The 27,735-nt window shown below is 47.9% G+C and overlaps 1 protein-coding gene and 1 long non-coding RNA gene across 4 annotated transcripts; one reads left to right on the top strand and one right to left on the bottom strand.

Moving 5' to 3' along the window:
• Positions 1-325: 325 nt before the first annotated feature.
• On the bottom strand, positions 326-20,378 carry LOC148119044 (uncharacterized). Of its 2 annotated transcripts, none has more exons than XR_015735571.1 (3): positions 20,297-20,378; positions 15,685-15,821; positions 326-2,124 (listed from the first exon to the last, which is right to left on the bottom strand). It is a non-coding gene; the product is annotated as an uncharacterized LOC148119044 (long non-coding RNA). The 2 variants fall into 2 exon arrangements; XR_015735572.1 differs by lacking the exon at positions 326-2,124 and adding an exon at positions 14,244-14,551.
• Positions 20,379-20,492: 114 nt separating this feature from the next.
• Positions 20,493-27,385, top strand: Ppp1r1a (protein phosphatase 1 regulatory inhibitor subunit 1A). Of its 2 annotated transcripts, none has more exons than XM_087899377.1 (7): positions 20,493-20,683; positions 23,710-23,770; positions 24,650-24,687; positions 25,056-25,119; positions 25,679-25,834; positions 26,735-26,841; positions 27,278-27,385. In XM_087899377.1, exons 1-7 carry the CDS (start codon positions 20,600-20,602, stop codon positions 27,281-27,283), a joined length of 516 nt encoding a protein of 171 aa, XP_087755503.1. In that variant the 5' UTR covers positions 20,493-20,599; the 3' UTR covers positions 27,284-27,385. The 2 variants fall into 2 exon arrangements, with proteins under 2 accessions (XP_087755503.1, XP_087755504.1); XM_087899378.1 differs by having other exon boundaries at positions 20,506-20,683; positions 23,642-23,770.
• Positions 27,386-27,735: the final 350 nt, after the last annotated feature.

Below are 27,735 nucleotides of genomic sequence, written 5' to 3'. Positions count from 1 at the left end.
AAGGAAAAAAGCAAATGCACTCTCTGATATTTCAGCTTCCTAAGACCAAGTAGAGACAGGTGCTCAGCCTCTGCTCTTCCTGCCTAGAACAGCATGTCTCCAGAACTCTAAGACACTACTGAAGGGAGTGTTTTGAGACATCACATGCTGGAGACAAGAATAGGGAATGTCCCCTTTGTTCATGGAGAAGGCCTATGCCCAGAGACAGAAGACTGTCTACACCCCAGTCTTTTCCTATGAGATGGGTACACTTCCTCTAGCATCTCCAAAGCTAAAACTTAATCCAAATAATTCATGGGTTCATTTTTCTTCCAAGTCAGAGCAGCAAGGACACATGGAATACAACTCCACATCACAAAATTCAGATTGTTCTTATTGCTCAAAGCAACCATGAACCCTAAACTTCCTTGAAGGGGATTTGTATGCAAGGGCAGACGTGTCAAACAAAGTCTTTAATATTACTTCAGGATGCAAGATCACATGCTTAAGAGGGAGGAGCCTTGCCTTTCATGTCAGCACTTGGGAGGCAGAGGCAGGTGGATCTCTGTGAGTTCAAGACCAGCCTGGTCTACAGAATGAGTTCCAGGACAGTTAGAGCTACACAGAGAAACTCGGTCTTGAAAAATATAACAAAAAAGAGGGAGGTGCCTAGCCACAGTGTGCCCTGAGTGGCTGCAAGAAAGCCTGAAGTCTCACATCTGTGAGGCATGCCCACCTCCACATGCTCCTCCTAAGGTTATCATTGCTGCTCAGAGGCTTGGGTTAGGAATCTTCTTTGCTTAGTCAGGCAATTATAATGGAAGAAACAATAGAAAGCATCTCAAAGACAGCCTTCTCATCAGTTCCAAACACACACAGAAGCTCTGGGTTCAGTAAGAATCATCTTGTTTGTGCCAGGAGCCACGAGGCAGAAATGAGGTAATGTGAGAGGAGAGGGAGCCTTGGCTTCCTCAGGAGTGTCCTTCTTTCAGCCTCATCAGTTTTTTAGCATTTCTTGGCATGTGAACTAAACCTCTAAGGAGAGGTTGATTTGGGTATAAGTTTACCCTGGGGTGGGGAAGCATGCAAATTGACTACTCAGTAACCTTGTGATATCTACAGATTGAATGTTTCTTTCCCTTTAGTCCTAATACAAGTATAACTGCTAAGTATTTTCTTAAGATGTCAAACCTCTCCACCATCACGAATAATCCTAATCAAACCAAAACAGACCAAATTAAAAGATGCCCATGTTTAATGGAGTGCTCCCAGGTAACCCCAGGAAAACATGAAGAGGGGAAGAGAGACCACATGAAACCGGAGACCACGTGTTCATTCTCTGGGAACAGTTTAAATAGCCTATGGGAGTGGTCTTAACTTTCCCTGGGATGGGGTTACTGTTTGGCAGGCTTTCTTGACCCTTCCTGGGGAGAGGTCATCATTTGGTAGACTTTCTTGGAGGTGGAGTTTGGACTGAGGCAACATTCAGGAGAGGAGCTTATGCCAGGAGCTGGGGTGAAGCCCCAGCCAAACAACTCAAACTTTTTGTATAAAGGGGTATTAGGGAGTTGAGGTGATGCTTTTGACCAAACACTCCAGACTTTTTGGATAAGTGTGCCAGCGAGCTGAGTTGAAGCCCCTCAGCCAAACATTTTAGACTCCTTGGGTAAAGGGACGTCAGCTCAAGTCTGGCTACTTCCTGTGGGCATGGAGCAACATGGGAGAAGGAAGAGCTGGGAGTTGGTGGACACATGCTCAGCAAGAGGAGTGGCTGGAGCATCCTGTTTACTGCCACCCTGGAGACCTCAGGCAGCTGTTTCTTGAGGGAGACGAGAAGGCAGGTGGCTAGGAGAAAATATATATATTGTTATTATTGGCCCTATGAATGGAGCTAGCCATGGGAAGAGTCATTAACTGCCAGAAAGAATGGGACAGAGAAGTGCCCTGGTTGTACAGGTAAGGCTCGGGTGTATAAGTGGGATACAATAGCACATAAAACCAGATTTTAGTTGGTAGGTGTCCTTGATCCAGGAGAGTTGGTACCAATGGTGAAGTCCCAGGAGCTCGTGCTGGTGTTGGCATTGTCTGGAGAGCACTTTGTAAGCTGTTCTTGGCCCAGACAGCAGGAATGACCTGTAAAATATGCTTTAAAATGAGAGGGGTTAAAATTTGCTCTGAAGACTATTAGTTTTTACCAGTCTTGATTTTTGATACAGCAGCAGAACTTTTTCCCAGGAACCTGCAGGTATCTGTAAAACAACTGGAACAGGAATGTTTTAGAAGACAATTAAAGGGAACTGGGAACTCTGAACCTCTGAAGATACACCTGAAACCTGTTAATCCTGGACTATTAAGGATTCCTGTTTTAGCAGGAAACTTAACAAATGAAGTAATGAACTACCAATACCTTAAATCATCAAATGCCATTATACAATCTAAGGGGGATAAATGAGCCGAAATGAGACAGCATTTTTAGCTGTGCAGGCAATCCCAAATCTCTTCTTAGTCCTTGGAGAACACCAGCCTAGAAGCAGTGCTTGCCGTTAGCTGCTGAGCAAAAGAGGCCCGAAGATTTTCCTGTGGGGGGAAGAGTTAGTCTACCTGTCTTGGTAGGATGAGAAGATTGAGTCCCTGGATGGCAACCAGGAGCTGAAGAGATGGAAGGCTGCTTTTTGCTCTGAGGGTAGTTTTGCCAAACCCAAAGGCAAGCCTCAAGGTGGAAGGTCTTTTGTAACTATGTATCTTCTTGGAGGAGCTATAGGATGCTGTGGGAGCTGGCGTGTCTCTGTGTTAGAAGCTCTTTTGTTAAATGCCATACTCTCAGATCTGTAAAGACACTTGAGAATTGGGTATCATTACCTGTTATATTTAAACTAGACATATAAGCTAAATTTAGACATGTATTTTACCCAATTAGTTACAGCTTACCAATGCTAGTAAATGTAAGGAGATTAAAAGAAATATTTTAATAAGTCAAAGAATACTAGTGCACATGGGAGGTATTCTTACCCAAGGTGGCGGTAAGGTCAAAATAGAGTTTACCCACGTGTTTGTATTTTTCCAGAGCTGTTGTAATCTGGAGTTATAAGCCTTATAGATCTTAAAACACCACACACACACACACATATACACAGATAAATAAAACAAGCATATTTTGAAATGAAACACACATACTCACAGAGACATAAAGCAAGCATACTGTGGAAACACACCAATATACTCACACAGACATAAAACAAGCATACTATGGCCACATTATTCTAACAGACAAGCAGATAAAACACTCTTAGGAACCTGTGTCAGCTGAGCAACTTAAAAATCCCAGCGTAGGTAGGCGGCAGAAGCCAGGGAAGCACACAGGTGGTCCCATTAAGGACCAGATTAGAAGAGGGAAGAGAAACATAAGAACGGAAGAACTATATGGTTTTAGAGAGGAAGGACAGGGAAAACAAATCTGGATCCATTGTAGAGAACAAACAATGAGAGACAAGCAGCTAGAGAAGCCGGGAGGGGAGTGAGGAATGGGGTGGGGGCGGGAGCACCACATCCAGAAACCACAGGCTTTGGGAGCCTTGTTTGTTTTTACATTAGGTGTTAGTCCTAATTTAAAAGGATTTTTGTAAAAATCGCAGAAGCCCATTTAGAGCCTATGCCAAATCTTGAGACTAAAGCCTGTCGTAGTGCATGCACTAGGACAGGGCTCTTGAGTCAAAAACGGGGGGGGGGGGGGGGGAGAGTCATGAGAAATGAGTGGCAGATGTCTCTGTCCCCCTCAATCCCACCTCAGCAAGGCCTGGCTCACGGCTTGAATTGAGCATCAGGCATGATCATGACTCCCACAGGAAAGCCCAAAAAATGACAAAAACAAATGCAGATGGGCCCCTGGACCCTAGCAGGAAAAGGGGAACTCACCAAGATGAAACCGATCTTAAATTGGCAGAGAGCACACATGAGAAGGGTGTTTTCCAACATGGCCTTTCCCCCCTCAGCCCATGGGAAAAACAGCCCCCCGCCCTCGAACCTCCAAATGTTAAGTATTTTCTTAAGACAAATACTCTCCACCATCACAAATAATCCCAATCAAATCTAATAAGACTGAATTAAAAGACACCCATATTAAATGGAGTGCTCCTGGGTGGCCCCGTGGAAACACTGAGAGGAGAAGAGAGACCATGCGAAACTCAGATGTGTTCATGCTCTGGAGGGCAGTTTTAAATAGCCTGTGGGAGTGGTCTTGACCCTAGGGAGGGGTTACTGTTTAGTGGGCTTTCTTGACCCTCCCTGGAGAGGGGTCATCATTTGGCGGGCTTTTTTGGAGGTGGAGTTTGGACTGAGGCAACTCCCAGGGGAAGGAGCTTATTATGCCAGGAGCTGGGGTGAAACTCCCAGCCAAACAGTAACTTGATCCGTTTCTTTAGTGATAAAATTTCCTTTAGATGGAGTTTTGACTTCTTCGTAACTATGTGGCATGTTGTCTCAAAGCATGGGCAGTATCCCATAAGACAATTTAATCGTGTCCCCCTGCAACTTACCCAAAATAATGGAGTTTGGTCATTAAGCCTAGCTATTTTCTCTGTGCTAGAAACTTCCAGTTTCCTAGGTCAATTGCTCCCTCTAGCGGTCCTCCTCTATTGTGCACGACTGTTGAATTCATCTTCCCTGACTTAGTAAGAAATGTTTTAATGGCTTCTAATTTCATTCTTTAAAGTGGGCATGGTCATACTTTTTGTTTATTATTATTATTTCGATCATGGTCACAGGTATCTAAGAAGTCTACCTCTCTCTCAATAAAATATTGTCTTTGACCTGGGAGTATATCTCAGTTGTAGATCTGACAAGGCTCTGAGCTAGAGCTCTAACACAAAGAGAAGGACAGGGGGAAAGAAAGGGGAAATGGGAGAGGGGGCAAAGAAAAAGAGAAGAAGGGAGTGCAGGGTAAGGAAGGGAAGGGCAAGAAAGGAAAGAGTGAGGAGTCAAAGAGAAAGGAGGAAAGGAGAAGGGGTAGGGAGAGGAGGAAAGGAAATCTTATCTCCACCCTCCCACACACACTCAGTCAACAGAACTGCCTGTCTCCACCCTTTCTTCAACTTTTCTCACTGTAGAAGCAGTCCTTGTGTCTCACACAGACCCCATGTCCCCTGGTTTCCTGAGTAACCCTGATTCCTAAAGATGATGAGCCAAGAACAGGACTCCCTTTATCAAATCCTTTGGGTTTGTAATAATCCTGCTGAGCTTCTCTCCACTTTACCCACAATGACATTTCCCTGAAAGTTTCCTCTTCCTCCTTAGTCACACACCTCCCTGTGGCTAGTCCCTCAGAAGCCTCTGAAATCCACAGTCCCAAACATAGCTTAAGGAATCTACGAGTCCAAGCCAACTGAAGGCCAACTAAAGACTATCTGCTGGTAAATGATTCCAGGAGCTTATCATCAGGCCAAAAGTAACATCCCTCCACAGTTCACTCTAAGGTCCTAAATTCAGTTCAAGGCCAAGCAGACAACCAACGGCTAAAAAAAGCACACTGAAGCCACAACCTTCCACTGCCTCCACATGGAGTTGGGGCAGTTTTAATTCAGCCTCAGATGCGCCTTTTTAAAACCCTTTATTATAAAATGTTCTGTACAGGAGTCCCCAGGTCCCAAGCCTGTCTTTTACCATGGAGGCTACCACGAGACCCACAGCACGTCTTCCTCCACACGTGAGCCCCCTCACAGGAGAAACACCAAAGAACAATTGCAGAAAGGAGGTAGAGCTTTCATTTTCTTAATGGCAGACCAGTGTCAACAAGCCATAGCACCCCAGACTCTCTGGCCATGTGAGACTGGCAAATGCCACTGAGATCCAAAGAAACCTCCTTGTCCTCCTGCATAAGCCACTAATCAAAAAAGCAAACAGCAGTGAGGAGGAGAGGGAAGGGAAGCCGCATCTAAGCCTGCACCCTTCACAGAGGGCAGCATGCAAAGTTACTGAAGGGCACAGCTGTTAATGTACCAACTCCACCCCTCGTAAAATGAGGCCTCATAAAACTAACAGCCATTCCTCTTCCCAGCTGTCACAGCACCACAGTCTTCAGAAGGGAGCAGTCAGCAGAGAGAAGAGCCTTTCCTCTTGGATTAGTTTCTAATTACACAGACTCGCTGGCTTAAAACAATACAGATTTATTATCTCGCAGCTCTTCACTCCTAAGTCGTGATGGGTCTCACCAGGCCAACATCAGGGAGCTCAGGCAGGGCTACAACCCCTGCTCAGGACCATCTGCTCCCTAGCACTTTCCAGCTTTGAGTGGCCACTCACATTGCTTGGCTCAAGGCTTCCATTTCCAAAGTCAGCAACATGAGCCAAAGCCTTCACACACTGCCATCAATCCAGCTGTCTCCCCTGTCTCCTTCATCTACATTGAAGAACCCTTGGGATAATTGCAGGCCCATCTGGATGGTGGAGGGCCTTAAATTCTAGAATCTTGCACTCTGTCCACAGCCTCCTTGCCCTTCCATCACCATTGCTCTAAGAGTTCAGTGAGTATGACCTGATCCTGACCTCCAGCTCACTGACCCTGCCATTTTTCCAATATAGGTGATAACTATATTTCATCAACTTCCTTGTAGCTAGTTGTTGCCATGTGACTATTAGCCCACAGGAGATGAACACAAATTAGGACAATGCAATAAATGTGAAATATTCCCCATCAGTTCATGTTTTTTAATAGTTAGTTGTGGTGATACTTTGTTTGTGCTTTAACAAATAAAGCTTGCCTGAAGATCAGCCACACTAGTTAGCCACAGAGGCCAGGCAGTGGTGGTGCACACCTTTAATCCCAGCATTCATTCAGGAGACAGAGGCAGACAGATCTCTGTGAGTTCAAGGCCACCCTGAGCTACTTGAAATTTAATTAGTCTGAACGGGCTGTAGTGGCTCAGATATTTAATCCCAGCACTAGGGAGGTGAAGGCAGGAAGTGATATGGCTGGGCGGAGAGGAGACAGGAGCTCAGGAGTCAGTATGAGATGTTTTAGAGATGGCATTCAGTCTGAGGACTTGTAGAGACAGGATCGCCCATTCGGTCTGAGGATTTCATAGAGGTAAGAACTAGTGGCTGGCTGCTCTGCTTCTCTGATCTTTCAGCTTTCATCCCCTAATATCTGATTCTGGGTTTTTATTATTAAGACCAATTAGAATTCACACTACAGTTGGTCCCCAGTGGATAGTGCTTTTGTAAAAGATTTGTGAAGTCTTTAGAAAGTAGAGCCTTGCTGAAGAAGAGGGTTCACTAAAGAAAAGTCTTACAGTTTCATAGGTTGGCCCAACTTCTGTCTGCTCCCTGCTTCTTGTTCCACTAAGATGTGAGGAAGTAGATTTCTACTGCAAACTCCTGCCACCATTGAGTCAGCTGTCCCACACTTTTCCTCTTCGATGGACTGAAAGCCAAAATAAGTCCCCTCTTACACTCCAAACCAAAATAAGTCCTTTCTCCCTTAAGTTGATTCCTTTTTGTGGGAAGTAAAAGCCATGCTTGTGTGTGTGTGTGTGTGTGTGTGTGTGTGTGTGTGTGTGTGTGTAGATGCACAGGGGTTATGCATGCATGTGGGTGGAAGCTAGACAACAACCTCAGATGTCATTCTTTGAGAACTAACCAACCAACCATTTTTTTTCTTTGAGACAGGATGTCTCACTGGGACCTTGCATATTTTGCAAGAATGGCTGACCAATGACCACAGGAATCCTCCTGTTTCAGCCTCCCCAACACTAAAGTTATAAGTGTGTACCACCACACATGGTTTTTTACATGGGTGCTGGGAATCAAATTCAGGTCCTCATGTTTGCTTAACAAGCATTTTACTACTGACTGGGAAATCTCCCAGGCCCCTTAAGTTGTTCTCTTGGGGTATTTATTTGGTCACAGCAATAAGGAAAGCAACAATACAGGCAAATTATAATTTGCTTCCTTGACAGAAAAGAAATCTGTCTTCCTGTCCTTTCTAAACCCTCCACCTACCTGAGTTGAGAAAAAGCTGGAGCAGCCCTCTTGGGACACATATTGGAAAAGAAAAATGCATAAGTGTACGGACAGCATAAATTGGAGTTGATGGGTTATTACATTTTTTAATGAGAACACAAGTTAGTAACTTAGGGAGGTGTTGTTAGAGGCTGCTCGTTCATTCCCAACCACTTAGACCCGAAATAATCACTCAGAAACTATATTATTTGCAATACTGTTTGACCAATAGCTTAAGCATATTTCTAACTAACTCTTATATCCTAACCCATCTCCATTAATCTGTCTATCACCACTTAGCTATGGCTTACCAACAAGAGTCCAGTGGGCTGCAGCAGAGGCATCTGTCTCCTACAGTGGCTACATGGCCTCTCCCTGACTATATATATATTATATATATATATATATATATATATATATATATATATATTCCAACATGTCTATATTCTGTTAAGCCATTGGCCAAAAGCACCTTCATTCATTAACCAATAAAAGAAACATATACAGAAGGACTTCCCACACCAGGGAGGCAAGTGGATCTGAGATCAGTTAAGGGGAGAAGTTGGGATGAATAATCAAAATACATAGTATGAAATTTTCAACGAATTAAAAATATTTTAAAAGATTCAAGATTGAAAGTCCTGTGGTGCAGGACAATTGTCTATATTCTGTCAATTATGTTTTAAATAAATGCTGATTGGCCAGTAGCCAGGTAGGAAGTATAGGCTGGACAACCAGACAGGAAGTAGAGGTGGGTCAATGAGAACAGGAGAATTCTGGGAAGAGGACACAGTGTGACACAGCCACAGAAGAAGCAAGATGTGATTGCCTCGCTGGAAAAGGTACCAAGCCACATGACTAGCATAGACAAGAATAACGGGCTAATATAAGTTATAAGAGTTAATAAGAAGCCTGAGCTAATGGGTCGATCAGTTTATGATTAATGTAGACCTCTGTGTGATTTCTTGGGACTAAACGGCTGGGGAACCGGGCAGGACAGAAACCCTGACAACAGTCCTGAGCTTTAATGGAGCTGCTATCTTACCCCTGTTTAACTTCTAGTCTTCTTATGCCATGCTATCACGACCTCATTACTACATCTGAACTTAATATCCTTGTGCACCTCATCTTCCTATTTCGCTAGATATCACCACTCCATTCCCAAGCCACATACTAAGGAATCAGTCATGATTTTTGCCTTTCCCTCAGTTCCATTCCAGTGTTTCTCATCTAACCTAATGCCTCTACTTCTACTTTTCTTCTTCTAATCCATCCTCCATTCAGTATTTAACAAGCAATATTTTCAAAGTATATATAAGATCATATCAGACAGCTTGGAGATTAGATGATGTCCACTTGCAGTTTAGATAAAATGTAAACTCTTTACCAGGCATGGTCCTGCTCCCAGCCTCCTCTGTTTCCACTCTCCTCAGAAATATATTCTACCTATGACAGCATCCTTTGTGGTTCTTGGACACATCAGCATCTTTCCAGCTCAAGTCTCTTGTCCACATCATTCTTTTTTAATTTTTATTTTATGTGTCTGGGTATTCCCTACATGGGAATTGCTGAGAGTTGCACTCGACTCCTCTGGAAGAGCAGCTAGTGCTCCAGCCCCACTGCAGTGTTGAGGGTACAGTGAGGAGAGCTAGTGCTCCAGCCCCATTGCAGTGCTGAGGGTACAGTGAGGAGAGCTAGTGCTCCAGCCCCATTGCAGTGCTGAGGGTATAGTGAGGAGAGCTAGTGCTCCAGCCCCACTGCAGTGCTGAGGGTACAGTGAGGAGAGCTAGTGCTCCAGCCCCACTGCAGTGCTGAGGGTACAGTGAGGAGAGCTGCCTTCTAACACTCCAGCTGCTGTTTGCACAGCCGCCACCCTCTCATCCTTCAGGCCTCAGCTCAAATGCTATGCTTCTGGAGACTGCCTCCCTGGCTCTTATTCTCCAGCAACTCACCAGATGTTTTGGTCATCACATGCTTATCTGCCACCGCTGAACCTACTATGCTTTGAAATTATCTGTTTTACATATTTGTTTACTAGTTTGTGTACGATTTTTTTTGACAATAGAAATATCTATTCCATTGGAATTCATCCATCTCAATTCCCAGGGAACCTGAGAACTAACTGATTGTTGTTGCTCTCTATTTCCCACTTGCACCCTGAATAGTGATTATATGGCTCAGCTGGAGTTCAGCAGATTAATTTCAATTGAATTCATGAGTGAAATGAATAAGTGAATGGATAGATGATAAATCTGCTGCCTCCTTTCCTGGCAAGCAAGGAACAGAAAGAAACTTTAAATGTCCATTAGTTCCCTGTTGAGGAAGGGACAGGTCCTCTCCTTTGGTGAAAGTGGACATTAAGAAAGATGGCAGATCAACTTGACGTGCCGTGCTTTGCTCACACCCATGGGAGGCCTGCCCCCTTCTGAATAGAGATGACAGAGGAGAAGTGGATGGGGAGGGGGTCTATGGGAGGCAGGGGTGGGAACCGGAGGGGAGAAGAGGGGGAAAACTGTGGTCAGTTTGAAAAATAAATGAAAATTTTTAATTAATAAAAAAGGATGGTAAATAAGAGCCTCTCAGAGTGGCTGGGAATAAAGGACACTGGGAAGGACTGGGAAGGACCCTGTTCTCCACTCCTGGCCTCTGAAGGGTTGGAGAAAAGCTGAAGAACAAAGAAAGAGAATTGCCTAGAGAATTTGCTGTAGTTTCTGAAGTCCAGCCACAGTGAAGAAAACCTGAAGTTATGTTTCAGGAGGGCTTTTCAATGTGTGTATGTGTACAGGGTGGATTCAGGATCTTTGAAAAGTATACAGTCATTCTACCACACCTAAACTTTTGTTGTAGAATATGGAGTTCCAGCATGGGGCAGGAGAAAGTTCAGAACAGCCCATAGACCCTACAGCAGGACCCTCCCCTGACCTGGAGAGACAGGACAGCAGGTACTAGTCCTGCCCACTGCTGGTCCTCTCCCAGTCTTGGGAGCCCTTTTCCTTCAGTGGACTCACAGGATCTTTCAATCATCCACCATAGTTTCAGAACCACCCACAATCCCAAAGCATTAAGTTAAAGGGGGCTTCCCCCTCCCCGACTACCCAGCTTTGACACTTCCAGTTAAAGAGCTCTTCAACACAGGCAAGACCCTCCAGACTCTGGTAGTTCCGTGAGCTAGTCCCCCTCTCAGCCATGCCAAACCTCTCTCCTCCTAACTTGCACCACTGATTCAGTCTGGTAAAAAGCACAGAAGAATTAGTTCTGGTTTATATGTAATATTCCTTGAAATATTTGAGGATAATTATCTTTTAAATAATAAGTGCACCGTTTCAGACTGGAGAAATGGCTCAGTGGTTAAAAGCCATCTGCCCTTCCAAAGGTCCTAAGTTCAATTCCCAGCAACCACATGGTGGCTCACAACCATCTGTAATGCAATCTGGTGCCCTCTTCTGGCCTGCAGGCATACATGCAGACAGAATACTGAAAATACTGTATACATAATAAATAAATAAATCTTTTTTAAAAAAAAAAGTGCACCATTTGTCAAGCTCTTAATAGCAAGTGTTAAGAATTTTGTGGGCCTTATCTCACTCAATGCCTGAAACAATCCTAGGATGTAGGAACTATTATCCCCATTAAGCAGATAAAGAGACAGCACAGAAAAACAAATCACTAGCCTAAGGTCACTTGGTTACTAGAAAAATCAGAATTGTCCCAGAGCCAGTCTGACTCCATGGATGATCTAAACTCACCCCTTTTATTTATAATCTAGCCTCCTGAAGCTGAGTCTCCTTCTCTACCCACAAACATCAAACCTGAGGGTTTCTTCTCTGGAATTCTTAAGTTCCAATCCTCTACAGTAACATCCAAATTCAGTAAAACCATCTCAGCCACGAGCCTCACATCCTCTTCCCTGGCACTGGAAAATGACAGCTTCCAATGGTTTTCCCACTGCACCCCAGTTTCCCTTGGCCCTCAACCAGCTCCAGCAACCCCACGGCTTCTGTTTCCCTCCTCCCACCTCCCTTGCTACATCTCATTTTCCTCACCTCCCAGGACTTTCTCAATCTACCACCATCTTAGGTGAGGAATTTTCTATTGCTGGGAAGAGAAGCTATGACCTCAGCAACAAAGAAAGCATTTAGTTGAGGTGGTGGCTTTCAGTTTCAGAGGTTCAGTCATTATCATCATGACTGGGGGCACAACAGTATGCAGGCAGATGTGGAGTTGGCTAAATCTTGAACAGAAGGAAACTGTCGAGACTTGACTGAAGCTTGAGAAAAAAGACATTAAAGCCTGCTCTCACAGTGACACACTTCCTCCAACAAGACCACACCTACTCCAACAAGGCCACACCTCCTAATAGTGCCATTCCCTTTGGGGCCATTTTCTTTCAAACTAGCAGAGCCTCTTACTCTCACATTCTTCTTCCCCAAAACCCGACTCATTGTAAAAAGAAAAAGGAAAGGAAGAAAGAAAGGGAGGGAGGGAGGGAGGGAGGAAACTCTACTTTGACGTCCTCAGAACTGTTTCTCCAGCTGCTCCTCCCCCTGTGCTTTCAGGCCTCTTACCTCTCTCTGACCCTGACACATCAGTCACTGCAGTTGTCTCAGGGCCCCTCCCCAGCAGACAGGCTTCACCAGAGCTGTTGGGATGGCTTCTACCTCTGTACGCCTCACAATGTGGACAGTAGCTGTCAGTGTCTGATGTGGATTGATTCACTTTAGATACTTCAAGTGGAAGAAATGTGGTCAGTCTTCAGAAATTCAGGAAGCAACATCAGGGAACCCGCTGAGATTTCAAAAGAGTTGAGCCCCCAGCCCTGGGGGCACCTGGCCTCCTGAGACTGGATTAAACAATGTAACTTCCCTACTCAACAAGAGGGAAATCATGCCTGGCACTGAAAAACTAGCATAATCCATAACTACATTTTAGTTAGATGTCTTTATATCATTGAATAAGTGTAGTTCTCACCCCTTATCAATGAAACTTCTCTCTGCAACAGACAGACCACTGTAAAAAATCACAACGGACCAAAATGCAGAGTTGTGGAGCCCTAACTGATACATCTACTACCCACCTCCTATACTTAAGGTTCAGGGAACATTTTGGAAGGAGTGGAGACAGGAAGTTCTAAGCGCCTGAGGAACAGAAGTTTATTGTGTCTCCTCGAAATGTCAGGGAAACTGCACCCATGAAGTCTCCTCATCATGGCTGCCTAAACATGACCCAAACAAGGATGCTAACTAACATGGAAGAGGAAATGCCCCAAGGACCAGACAAGGACTACAGGCAACTAAAAAACACTGAATAGAAGAAATAGTCATCCCCAGAGAACAGTACACCAATTGGTTACCCAAGACCAATGGTCAACTCTAAAAACATATACATACGAGTAACATGTCTTAGGGTTTCTATTGTTGCAACAAAACACCATGACCAAAAGGTAAGTTGGGGAGGAAAGGGTTTATTAGGTTTACACTTCAGCATTGCTGTTCATCACTGAAGGAAGTCAGGACAGGAACTCAAACAGTGCAGGATTCTGGAGGCAGGAACTGATGCAGAGGCCATGGAGAAATGTTGCTTGCTGGCTTGTTTCCCCTGACTTGCTCAGCCCACCTTCTTATAGAACCCAGGACCAGCAGCCTGAGGATGGCGTCATGCCCCATGGGCTAGGTCCTCCCCCACTGATCACTAAATGAGAAAATGCCTTACAACTGTATCTCATCTGGAGCTGGAGAAATGGCTCAGAGGTTAAGGGCTGCTCTTTCAGAGGACCTAAGTTCAATTCCCAACAACCACACAGTGGCTCACAACTGGATCTTGTAGAGGCATTTTCTCAAGTGAGGCTCCTTCCTCTGATGACTCTAACTTGTACCAAGTTGACATACAAAATCTGCTAGTACATAGTATTATAAAGACTGAACAGATTGTATTTATGCATTATATATATATATATATATATATATATATATATATATATATATATACAATTAAAGAAAAAGAGGCCATAAATTTGAAAGACAGCAAAAAAGATACTGAATTTGAAACAAGATCTGCTGCCCTCTGCTGGTCCCTCCATGTCTGGGCTGTTTTTTTTTTCAAAGTTTATTAAATTATAAAAGTTTCCATTTCCACCCCTCCTCCCAACACCCTCCCATTCCCCCCACTCCCTCTCCTCCTCCCTCTCCATCCCTAAGAGCAGTCAGGGTTTCCTGCCCTGTGGGAAGTTCAAGTTCCTCCCCCCTCCCTCCACGTCCAGGAAGGTGAGTATCCAAACAGACTGGATCCCAAAAATCCAGTATATGCAGAGGAAACAAGTCCCAGTGTCATTGTCAATGGCTTTTCAGAAAGACTCCGGGTCAGCCACATTCAGAGAATCCGGCCACATTCAGATAATCTGGTTGGATCATGTGCTTGTTCAGTCCCAGTCCAACTGGCCTTGGTGAACTCTCATTAGATCCGTCCCCTTGTATCAGTGGGTGATCGCACCCCTCGCGGTCCTGATTTCCTTTACTCCTTGTCGGAGAGGTGCTGGAAAACCTGACAGCCCTCGCCCCAGACATAATGGGAGCAATCTCGGGTACTTTTGTAAAAGAGAATGAAAATTAAAATTTCAGTTTGTCACTATAATAAGCAGACTTTGTGTGGCTGTAAACAAAACGCCTGTTAGAAATAATTCAGGGATTTTTCAAAGGTCTCATTGATTCTGGCCTGAGCTGAGGCAGAACAGCATATCAGCAGGAATATGTGGACAGGAAACAGGGAAACTACAACAAAAGGGGCCAGAGCAAGATGTAGGCCCCAGGGCACGCCACAGGGACCTACCCTGGCCAGATCCATCTTCCAAGCTTCATCACTTTCCAAGTCTAATCATATATTTTTAGACTTATTTATTTTTATTTTATGTGTATGGGTATTTGCCTGCATGTATGTCTGTGTGTGGTGATATTGTTTGCACTGTAACAAATAAACCCTATTTGTTTATTTGACAGAAAGGGATATTGCTGGGCAGATGAATATAAGGCAGGAAGAGACGGGAGCTTGGGGTTCAGTCTGAGGTTTTGTAGAGACAACATTTAGTCTGAGGTCTTGTAGAGACAGGGTACCCCATTCAGTCTGAGGATTTCATAGAGGTAAGAGCTAGTGGCTGCTCTGCTTCTCTGATCTTCCAGCTTTCATCCCCTAATATCTGACTCCGGGTGTTTATCATTAAGACCCATTAGAATTCGCGCTTCATCTGGGTACCACACATGTGGCTAACACACACAAAGGCCAGAAGAGGGCATTATATCCCTTGGAACTGAAGTTACAGATGGTAGTGAACTGCTATATGGGTGCTGAGAATCAAATTCAGGTCCTCTGAAGGAGCAACAGGTGCTCTTAACCATTGAGCCATCTCTCCAGGCCTTCTATCCACATTTTGAACCCATCCATGGCTTAAACAACTGATTAGTCCAGAAACCCCTGACAGACACACCTTGAGATGTTCACAATCCAGCCAAAATGACAAGATCAGTCATCACAGGCAACAAAATGCTGTAGGTACAATGCCAAAGAAAGGAGCAAATCATCACATAGAGAGTTAAAGGGGATCTGAAGAACTGATTCCCAAGTGCCTGGGCCAGATCAGGACTGTCAAGGGGGCATCTCAGCAAGACAGGAGGGGCATTTGTGAGGAAGAAAGAGCAGCATTCCCAGCCCCATTCCTCTTCTTACCTCTTATCCTAGGCCTCATGGAACATGAGTACCCATTTTCCCCAGAGCTGAACATTTGGCCCCTGAGAAGGATGTGTTCTGGATTCTGGATGCTAACAGAAGTTCAGAAGGAAAGAGGGGAGCTGCAGCCTGGAAACCTGGAAGAACAAACCGCTGTGAAATACTTTGGCTCTCAGAGTTTGTCTGGCAAGGTGAGAATGAGTCTGAGACCATGGGAGCAGAGCACCTCATAGGTCTGTCTCTGGCCCACAGCAATAGGGCTGCCTCAAGGGCAAAGGAATCCTGGCTGCTGAGGAACTCCCTGCTTCTGTCCTTCTTCTCTCTACCTCTTCAAGACCTGTAGACCTAGACCAAGCCCACCAGGGTCCTGAGCACTTCTAGACACAGGAGGGAGACACAGAGTCACTAGCCTCCTGGGCCAACCTGAGCACATCTAGGATGGCTGTCCAGATACTGGCCAGACCTTCTCACCAGCTACATGATAAAAACGCATGTACCCCTAGACCTCAGAAGGGAACCAGATTGCTGATGTCATCATTGGTTAAGAGTGTTCAGACAAAACTGCCTTGGATTTGCCATGGGCACAGAGAGGACATGGAGAGACACACAAGAGGGAAGCAGGCCCCATGAACATAGACACAGAAATTGAAGCCAAGAAACATCTGGAAATAACCAGAAAAAGCAGGAGGCTCTCTTCCCTAGTGCTAGGTCCTTCTGACACCTTTACCTGGAACCTCTGGACTCCAGAAATGAAGACTCCCCACCACTGTAAGCCCCTCTGCTAGTTGTACACTGTCACATGCGCTCTAGAAAACCATGGAACCTCCAGTCACAGCAGGGATAGATGGAAAAGGGGATGCGGAGCAGGGCTAGGGCCCAGAGCGCCCTGTCAAGCTATAACTTTCAAATGACCCCCTCCTGCAGCCACCCTCCCCTGCTGAGAGCCCCAGGAGGAAAGCTGGCATCTGCTCCCCCAGCCACCTACAACAACACACCAGAACCCAGGGGGCCTTGGCCTGCCTCCCCTGCTCCTGGTAACCTACCCTCATCCTGTCCTGTGGCTAGGAAATTTTCCATTATCCCACCTCCAGGTCAAAGTCATTAGATTTAATCATTAACAGGGGGAGGGGTGTTAATTAATAGGGTAGAATGATTTACCCATGCTGATGTGGACACAGTTGGATGTTAAGAACAGCTGATCTGACAAGCATGGGAGACGCAGGACCTGACTGAAAAGAGGCTGGAATGTACTCCTGGCATATCCCCCACCCCCACCAGCAGTTCGGAAGGCATCAATAGCCATTTCCTATGCCCTGCTTTGGAAAGCACCAAAGAAGAAAACATCTGCAAGCATGTAATGGATGTAACCCATTTTTGGGACAACATAAGCCCAATCCTCTCTCTAATATAACAGGATTGCCTCTTGTTAAGCCAGTTTCAAGGCTGAGGAAATTGAGAGTTTGAGATGCTAAGCATCTTGTTTAAGGTCACAGACACTAAGTGATAGAACTAGGATTTGAGCCCAGGTAATGCTGACCACCCTACCCTGCCCCACCCCACCCCCGTGTCTCTCTCCCTCTCTCTCTCTCTCTCTCTTCCTCTGATTATCTTGGGAGTTACAGCATCTTGTTACCCTACTTTTGTGACACTTCGTTCTAGTAGTACTGACCACTTAGCAGCGGCTTGGCACTTAGACTGAATGAGGTCCAGAAACAGACACTGATCTGTTCTGAGTTCTGCTGGACCTGCAGCTCTTCACGGAGGGCTGGCATTTGCAAATGCTTGTGGAAAGAGTCAATCCAACCTGTAAGATGGTTTGGGCTAACCAACCTATGGACTGGTCTTCTGTAGATGACCATCTGGGTGCCCATATATTTCAAGAAGTCATCTGGGTCAAGTCCTGCCACTGGCCCTGCTCTAGCTTGATGCCAGTCAAGCCCAAAGGCTTGCACAGCTGCTCCTGAGTCTCTTCCACAGCTAGTGACTGCTGCGGTTGGTGGAACAGTAAGGCACTTTGGAAGAGAGTGTGTTGAATGAGAGTCCGTGCCAGCCCCGTTCCCAAGAGTACCAGCTGCAAGGCTGCCACCAGGGCCTGGCATAATTGCACTGATAGGATTTTTCACAGGCAAACGGGCCTTTGAAGCTCCTTCTTCCAGCACATCGCAGAAACCATGTGTCTACACCAATGGGGCAAAAACAAGATGTAGTCCATTGACCTAGAAGGTAGCACAGGCAGCATAGTGGGTCATTACGTGATGGCATCACCATGTCACATCTCTGTAAGCTTAAATATTCATGAGCCAGAATTGTGCCCTGGAGCAGTTATGACTCTGCAACCCGGGGTGCAGTGGAGGGGGCGACCAAGTGGGCACTCTTCACACAGACATATGTGAGCAGACAAAGAGACAGACTCAGTCCCCCTTTCCAGGCAGGCACAGGACCTCTGCAACTCCCCAGCCCTGTGTGTGCAATCCACACTGCGTCCTACACACCGAACAGGTGCTCACAGTTACTCAGCTCAGAACACAAATAAAGGTCAAAGCAACATGCACATCTTCACAGCCACCACTCCATTTGGCCTGCGGAAGCTGTGCTGGGGACTGCTCCACCTCCCTCCTGCCAGGTAGCCTTTTATCCTCATGGTGGCCAGGGAACTCTCTTTCCTCTGACCTCCCCTGGACCTCTAGACCCTGCACCACCGCTACACAGCTGCTCCAAGGACCCCTTTTATCATTGCCACTAAGCCTCTCTTGGCCCCCATCTAGCCTAGAACTTTCATATAAAGGGAAGTCAGAATCTGGAGAATGAGACAGAAACACTGAGGACAGCAAGGCACCCTAGGAATTCTAGGGCTAAAATTTAAGGGAAAGGAATCTAAGTAAACTAGACCACCCTCTGAGAGTGGAATCCAGATAGAGGAACCCTCACACTGAGGTTCCGCATGGAGACAAGCCAGGAGTCCCCCAGCACTACATTAGATGTGGGCTGCCTCTGTGTCAGGTCCCTTACTCCACGGACCCTCAGCAATGAAGCATGGGGGTTCTGACACGGCAAAGGAGATGGGGGATGAGCTCAGGTCCTTCAGTCCAGGACAAGGGGACAGAAAATGACTCTCTTTAGAGGACACAGTGTCCCTAAGAGTGTGTGTGGGAGGGAGAAACAAAGAGAAAGAGGAAAACAATGGCTAAGGCACCCATGCCTTTTCTCCGAGGTTAGGTGCTTCACTACTTCTTCCTGAACCCTTGCCCTGGGATGTGCTCCACTATCCAAACCGAGCAAAGAAGCTGTGAGAGGGGGCAGGGCGAGGAAAGAGGAAAGTCGTTCCCAGAGTCTCGGCCACTGTGAACAGCAAATGGAGGGCCCACTGCTGAGTGGCTGCAACCTGGCCTTGCCCTGGAGAAAGCTGAGCCTGCCGCTGTGTAAAGAGATCCCTAGGGGAAGGGGGGGAGGGGGAGGGCAGCTATTTTTGGAGCAAAGAGGGGAAGGGGCCATGGAAAGCCTTATAGAGGATCCCATACTGACGGTTAGGTTAAAGCTGCCCCTAGAGTGGGGCGGTAGGTGATCAAGACCCCATTCTCCTGGAGCCATGCCTAAACCTGCCGACCCTGTCTCATACATCTACATGGGAAGCAGAAGAAGACAAGATCTTCTGAGTAAATTGGGAGCATGGGGAGCTTGGGAGAGGGTTGAAGGGGAGGGGAGAGGCAGGGAGGGGAGCAGAGAAAAATGTAGAGCTCAATAAAAAATAAATAAATAAATAAGATTAGAAAGAAACTAATGTCATGGCCCTGCTGTGTGCCTCCTCCGGCACTGAAGGCTTTCTTCTCCTCTATCTCTGTCCCCTGTGTCTCCTAAATCCATCAGGGGCCCCTCCCCAGTGACCCTACCGCAGTGCAGGGCACTCCAGCTCCTATGAGCATCCTTTTGTCCTCACTGGTCCCATACCAACGCAGTGTGTTCTCCTAGTAGCCTAACTTCCATGCCTCTAGTCACAGCAAAGCATTTTCTTTCTTCAGCCAACAAGGAAAGTGGACACCAGTCATCTGTAAACAGTCCTCCCCACCAGAGGGGCACCCTTCTCCATCCCCCCCCCATCTCATCCTCAAGCTCCCCTTGCAGGCCTTTCACCTAATCTGCAGCCCCATAATGTGGTAAGCAGAACGTGAAATCTAGTTCACAAGCAGGATTGGCTTTCACCCCCATGGCTCCTTCTTTACCTACCCTAAATGTCCCGCTTTTCCCAAGCCCTTGGCCCTCTCTCATTCCAGCCATGCTCTTGAGACCCTCCTCAGCCTGCTCCTCCTCTCCCTGTTCGGGTTATTCCCAAAACTGGACAGGATCCAAAGCCCGTACCTGCCCTCCAAGTTTTCACTTCCACTCTAGTGTTTTCCTCAAGGAAAAGTCCTCTCTTAGTCTAACCTTAATCTCTCCTGCTGCGTGCCTAAATGCCCTTTCCACCTTTTCTCTTTATGAAATCTCCTTTACATCATAAATACCATCTTCCTCTCAGATTGCGCCCTTCCACTTCCCCAGACCCTGAAACCTGCCCCAGCTTGAAGAAGTTCTTGATAGCCCCTTTTCACATCTACCTCCTGCCCGGAGTCTAGGATACCTGGATGCCCGCGATGACTACGAGAGCGACCCGACCCGGTCTGGCTCTCCAGCCTGAGGGGCCGCGACCTGAGCAGCCGACAGCGCAGCCACGACGGGGTTAAGCTCAGGACTTGGGGACGAGGGGGTTGGGAGGGGCGGTGCGGAGCCAATCCGCTGCAGCACAGTCCCCGGGCCGAGTGGGGCGCGCCGAGCCGGGAGCTGCGAGCCGAGCCTAGCGCCCGGCTAGGGCCGGGGCTGGAGCGCAGCGGAAAGGGAGTGCGCCCTTCCCAGCCCGAGTCCCTCCGCCGCGGTGCCCCACGCCATGGAGCCGGATAACAGCCCACGGAAGATCCAGTTCACCGTGCCGCTGCTGGAGCCACACCTGGACCCCGAGGCGGCCGAACAGGTATGGGCAGGGCGGGGCAGCGGTACTCAGAGAAGGACTAGGGACCGGGTCGTGGAACCTGAATCCATGCCTAGCCCCCCTGCCTGGCACCGCACCCCTCCAGGGATGCATTCACCCAGTTTATGGGGGGGGTCTCCATCCCCTCCCCCAACGGCGGAGCACACAGGAGACATCCCTGTGCGGTGTGTCTCCGAGAGCGTCGTTTCTCCCAGCCCTGCCTTGGGGACACAATCCCTCCCCCGCTGGCGACCTTGCGACCCCTCACTCTCAGTCACCCCCCGGAGTTTCCCGGCTGGGTGTTGGCACTGACCGCCGGAGAGAGCACAGGGCGGGGGGCGTCAAGTGGGAAAAAAGAGACAGCTCCGCCCCTCCGACTCATCCGCACTTGGGCTCTGAGTGTGGCACCCAAGGGGATGGGGACAGCGATGGAGGAGCTTTGAGGCGAGGGCGGGGGGTCTGCAAGCTGATGTTTGTTCCCTTCTGTAAATCGGAGCACGTGGGTCCTGGGTCTAACTCCTGCCCTTTGGAGTAGGGTGTGGGGGTGGAATGTGAGGCTCAGTGCGGTAGACTAGAGCGTCTAGGGCTGGGGTCCAAGCTTAGCCACCAGCAAGTCACCAAGAGAGCTTGGCTCACCGGGTGGGAGTGCAGGGCCCTGGCCCAGCCTCCTGGCCTGGCCTATTTTTAGCTCAGAGCAGCCTGGCAGAGGCGGCAGTGTGTGAGTGAGCAATGTGCTTCAGCGTCAGTGAGCGTATGGAAAGGCTACTACTACCTGCAGCCTGTCTCTTTGCACATTCCCTGGCCATGTGGAGGCCAACTCCACAGGAGCATCCAGCTCTCTCCAGGCTAGGGCTGCTGCCTCTCACTGCCAAGCTCCCCACCTGAGAGACTCTGAGACCTCTGGGAATGGGCAAGAGGGAGAGATGTTTCCACGTTGCTTGGGCTGATTGATAGAATTGGGTGTGGACAAAAAGGGCCAGCATATGAGATCTTTAAAACTTCTGCTCTCCAGACAAGGGAGGGCCAGGTACCCTGCCTTCCAGCGTCTCTAGAACTCTCACACACCTGAGAGGAGGGGGAGGGGGAAGAGATGTTCCATGGGCTCAAGGAATAGGACTATGCCCTAAGACAGGAGATTGACTAAGATGACTTCAGACCCAGGAGGAAGCTCAGGAGTGGGAGGAACCAGAGGTTCTGAGAGCTGCCTCACACTGGCAGACAGGATCTGACACCTATTTCTATTTGGTGTTGAGGTGGGAGGGAGGAGGGCAGGCTTGCTGATTCACGGAGTTGGGGGCAAAGGAGCACATGTGGGCACATGACAGTGTTAGGGAGCCAAAGTAGGCAAAATCTGGGGCTCTGCCCACTCTTCTCTAGTCTTCAGAAATCTGTCTCCTGGGCCTAAACGTTTGCCCCCAGTCCTTGCTGTGTTACCAAGTGTATAGACAAAAGTTCCAAGCATAGCAGGAGCTCCTACCCCAGCCTCCAGGGGGTGGGGGTGGAGAATGAGAAGCTAAGAGTACAGCAGAGTTGGGAGTGGGGGTTGCTAACCTCCACCACAACCTTCATATGTCCTTGAAAACTAGGAGAGCTAGGGGCAGAAACAGAAAAGAGACCTCTCTGTTGGGTACCTAGGACCCAGGGAGTCTGGCTTTCCTCCCTTCTGACAATATCACAATTCTCAAGTACTCAGGGTGCTTCAAATTCTTGTCTAAGGCAAAAAAAGTCCGTTAAGGGACCGGTTCAGCCTCTTGGGCTCCCAATATAGGTGCTGTTAAGTCATTAATCCCCATTCCACCCAGTCTCAGTGGCTTCCATTCCTCTCCAGCAACCATCCCAACCCCCACAAACTATCTCACCCCACTCCTACTCAGTCAGAAGGCAAGGAGTCAGATCCTAGCAAAAAGGTGGTCCCACTGCTACACACATGAAGCATCTTGTACCAGGAACAGTCAGAGACAATTCACATTTAATATCTAAACATACACACACATACACACACACACACACACACACACACACACACACACACACACACACGTCTGGCTCTACTGGAACCTTGAAACATCACTAAAAGCAGATGTCACTGATGTCTCCTGAAGCCCCTTCCATAAATGCCTTTTTCCCTTTGGGAAGAGACCCTCTGGCTCACACACTTCCTCCTACTGTTCCCACTTTCTAGGCATCTTGTCACCACTGCCAGTGGTGCTGATGCCAAGTGATAGATACAAACACATCAAAACCTGATCATTTGGGTCCTCACTCCTTCCCGCTTCCCCACAGCTGTTTGCTTTACCTGAGAGAACTGTAGGAGCTCCGGAAGGTCTTCCCCTGAAAGGGAAAAACTACACCTCCCAAGAGTCAGTGGAATTCAGCAACAATCAGCTTAACAGCCAGCAGGACAACAATTAAACCCTCCAGCAGGGGTGGCTAGAGCTCAGCTGGAACCTTAGCCACCAATCAGCTTTATATCCTTGTTTCCCCTGGGGCTGGCCAGGATGCTAGCCAAGACCCCTCCTCACGTCCTGTTCATCATTGGGACCACTTCCCCTGTTCCCTAACTAATCAAAAAGCCAGTGTGTCCAAGGCAGAGTGTTGAGGAGCTGTGGCAGTCAGGGGAGAGGTGTACTCAAACCTTTCTTCCTTTATGATGGGAGAGCCTAAGGGAGGCCTTCAGCAGACAGGTATGAGCCCACCAAAGGTTAATGTCTGCTTAGGGGCTGGACTGGAAGCTGAGGGAAAGTCCTCTGACCTCATGTTATTTTTGAACATTGATCCAGGATTGAACAAAAGACAACAGAAATCAATGCCCAGAGTGGACAAAGCTTCTGAAAGGAAAGCTGAGTAGGACAGAGTGGGGTGGGAAGGCAGGCCAGGGAAGGGGTCTCATAGATGGCCCAGGCAAAGGAAGGAGGGACTAGGTCAGCAGCACTCCACATGGTAACATGACACTCTTTTTAGAGATGGACAGAGTTGACCTGAAAGGTGTTCCTGGTGAACTTCAACCTCTTCCTCCTCCCCTAACACAGATTCGGAGGCGCCGCCCCACCCCTGCCACACTTGTGCTGACCAGTGACCAGTCATCCCCAGGTAACCCAAAGGACAAGTGCCGGAAAGAAGGGAGTCCTTGTAAGAGGGTGGGTGCTAGAGAGGAAGGGCAGACCCAGGGGTAAGCGTTCACCCCATGCTGTCTCAGCACGATTTAAAGATGGGGGCCGTGCTAGCAGGGGAGAGCACCACCTGGTTCCTAAGTCTCCCAGGAACTGGGATGGTCAACTAAGTGCAGGGTTGCTGTGACAACAGCCTTCTAGGTTTCTCCGGCAACTGAGATGTCACTGTCCCCACTTCCAAATGCAGTGACAGCTGTGAGGGGGAGAGATGCCTCCATCCTCCAGCATCAGGTCCCCGGGGGGTAAGGCTTCAAACAGCTCAGGGAGAAAATGGGGTTCTGGTCACCAGAGTCCCCACCAAGGTCTGGAGAATGTCAGAAGAGCTTGGTAAAGCAAAAGAAGTAACCAGGCTAGTCTGAAATCTGGGATGCCCAAGTCTCCAGCTTCCCCCCAACTTCCACAAATGATGCACATCCCTGGGCCTGACTAGGACAAGGCTGGTGTCTCTCAGGGAGCCCTGATCCTGTGAAGGCTCAGCTCTGGCTGTGGGGGTGAAAGAGACCTGGAGGCTGCAGAGGAGGGAAAAAAGCAGAAGGACCCCAAATCTGCCTTCACAAACATCAAGGCCTGAGGCCAGAATACAGGCTTAGGCTACAAGGCCTAAGCCTTGACAAAGCCAAGCAACAGTACAGGGGATCCAGAGAGAGCAGGCTCCTGGGACTGCTCAGGATGCAGGTGACTATGGAGTCCCTTCTCCTTCAGAACTCAAGTCTTTGGGGACTCCCAGGATTTCCTGCTCTTATCACTGGCTTTGTTGTTGTTTGTTGTTGCTGTTGTTGTTGTTTCCGATTTCCCTCAGAGATAGATGAAGACAGGATTCCCAACACACTTCTCAAGGTGAGCTGGCCCCTCCTACTCAGTCCAGCCTCAAAAGATCCTGGCTCTCTAGATCTAGGGTGTGGCTCAGTGAGAAAGAGCACCCACTTAGATATACAGGCCCTGAGTAAGCTCCCCAGAACCCAAAGCAAAAACGTTGCTCCCCACCAGTAAGGCCTCTGATGCTCTCTTCCGGGTACCCACCCCCAAAAGGTGTGTGGGAGTACCTCTACACAAGCCCCACCTCCATCTCACCCAGTCTCCATGCTCAGCCTAGTGGAATCTTCTTTCTCCTGAAACCCACCTGCCCTGATCTCTAACCCAAAAGCATGCCAAGGCAAAGGGGTGGGGGAGGACTGGCACCTATCTAGGTTCTGTGTCCTTCACAGTCCACTTTGTCAATGTCTCCACGGCAACGGAAGAAGATGACAAGGACCACACCGACCATGAAAGGTTTGACATCTCCTTTCCAATTTCCCTCTGCCTGAAGCTAAAGAGAAGATCTAGTAGCCCTGTGCCGGGAACCCTTGGGAGGTCACTGGGTCTGCCTTTATTTGAGTAGAGCTAGTGCTATGTGGAGGAGTCTCTTGTAGTCCTGGTGAAACTGATTCATAGCCCAAGCCTAAATGCCACCTCCTCACTATGGTAGATAAATAGCACCTCATCAGCACAGCACATGGAAGGTACTATTCCTTGACTCCAAACTGAGGCCCCTCTCCTGCCCCTAGGAAGACCATAGACACCACTGCATTAGGAGTGTCTTGTGTACTTGAAGGCTCTTTCCCTCTCCTCCTTGCCTTTGAAAGAACATCTATGCTCCTGCTTTCATCTCCCTCCTTATTGCCCAGTCAGTGTTCCTCCCTGTTTAGGATCTCATCACATTGGAAATTCAAGCACCCAGAAATGTGCACAGACCCATTGGTGGGGCTATTGAATTTGAGAGACACCCCCCCCCCGGGGGGGAGATTTTAGGAGTCATAGCCAATGTTTTCTCCTTTCTCTATGCCCCCAGAGCTCCAGACAATGGTTGAGCATCACCTAGGGCAACAGAAGCAAGGAGAGGAACCTGAGGAAGCTGCTGAGAGCACAGGGACCCAGGAGTCCTGCCCACTTGAGATCCCAGACACAGACTCAGCGTCAAGGCCGGGTCCTCCTGGGATAGCACAAAGTATGTACAAGCCGGGAGGTGTGTTTCCCAATCAGCTTTACCCACTGAGGGAAGGGGAGGAGTCACAGCCTGGGAGAGATGGAATAGCAGGTCTAAGGCTCAGTCAAGGACATGGATGTATTCCACATATCACATGTTTGAATCACTTTGTCTTACTGTAAGATATATCTTACTGTAAGATATATCTTACTGTAAGATATCTCTTGGACCAGAGATATCTTCATGTGGCTGGGAAATGAGGAAAAACCCACCAGGTTGGAAACAGAGCCAGGGCTACAGTCCCACCTCCACGACTGGCCAGTTCACCAGCTGAGCTGGTGCCGATTTCACTGGGGTTGCTTGGAGTCTTCCAGTGAGTCTGGTTCAACACTCGACACATACAAATCCTGCAGCACAGGGAATGCAGTGCTGATGGTGTTAATCCACGGCCACGGTTCCAAATTATTCCAGAATTCCTACCATTTCCAACTATGTGAAAGTGATACATACTGTCTGTTCTGTGTGTTATATAACACACCTACCTGGCAAAGCGTCCTGGAATCAAACACATGATTTTTTTCTACAGTCCAGTGAATGGTGACACTGAGTGAGATTGTATAGGCTCAAAGCAGTTCATGTTAGGCTTAGCCTCACCTGAGTTTATACTCTAATTTTATTTTTAACTTTTTAGAAGGCTTGGTGATTTTGTTTTGTTTTTGTTTTTACTTTTCAATCCCTGGCTACAGGGCGGGGGGGGGGGGGGAGATAATGAGCTATCATAGTAACTGACCAGACGCAGTTAGATCTACCCTACCAATGGCAGGGTAGATCTGTACCCAGTGGGTCTTGGGGCCCCTTCTCAGCAGCTGCAGCCCCTGTATAAGGGCTGGTTCTCCTCCACCACCCACTTTCCCTCCCTAGAGCCTGCAGCATCCACCCCCAAGATTCAAGAGCAGTGTGGTGTGCAGCCCAGCACAAAGGACCCTTCAGCCCCCTTGGCACCAATGGATTCCCAGGGAGCCAGCTTGGTAAGCCCCATGGACTGGGCTTTGGACCAGCAGAAGAGCAGGTTGTAGGGCCTAGTGTTTAGAGCCAGAGGTGTAGACAAAAGAGCAGCTTCATTTAGTCACTGAAAATTTAACCTTTGTGGTAAGAGGCCAAATATCTCCTGACAAAGAGAGAAGGGATTAAGTAGCTGCAGGGAGGATCGAATGGAAAGTTTGTTATGTATGCCTTCTGGAACAGGTGATGAAAGTAGGCCATGGATTTGATTTTATTTTTCAATAAAGGGCAGGTGGAACCAAAGTATTATGGGCTGAGAGCAGAGATACCTCCCAAACCCTGCCTAGAAGAGAGAGGGCTCGGATGAGATTAACAGCCTCTGAAGGTAGCTAGTTAGGCTAACCAGAGGGAAGCATGAGCCTATGGCCCATCAGTCACCTTCCCTTTCCTCCCCTGCAACAGGTCTGAAAGGAGTTGGCATCCCGGGATCACCACTGCAGTATGGAAACTCATGGACACTGGATGTTCCTTAATCTTGTTTTTAAAACTGATAAATGTGGTGTTGGGTCATTGGTGCTTTCCTTTTTTCCAGCCTGGGGATTCCTTCCTTCCTTAGCTCTTGTCTGCACTCCACAGCCCCTGTTTTCAGGACTAACTAGGGAAGGAAACAGGAAAACTGACAAAAGCCTAGATTTTACTTTCATAAAGAGAAATGGGAGTCTGGAAGTCAGAGAGCACCTCAGTGTTTTCTTTCCTTACTAAGGAAATCTCTGCCCACACAGAAGGGTTACACTCTGGGAGACTGTAGGTCTGAAACAGAAGCCCTGACAAGCTGGGCGCCCTGTGCTGTGTCGCCCTCTGCTGGACATAAGTGTGAAGTGCACGTGAGAGAACTTTTGCCTTGTAAACACCACACACAT

The sequence above is a fragment of the Myodes glareolus genome, chromosome 19, assembly GCF_982192425.1.
Source record: "Myodes glareolus chromosome 19, mMyoGla1.1, whole genome shotgun sequence".
In the NCBI taxonomy this organism is placed as follows: domain Eukaryota; kingdom Metazoa; phylum Chordata; class Mammalia; order Rodentia; family Cricetidae; genus Myodes; species Myodes glareolus.
The sequence above is the reverse complement of the archived record's forward strand: the minus strand, read 5'-3'. Positions and strand labels throughout refer to the sequence as shown.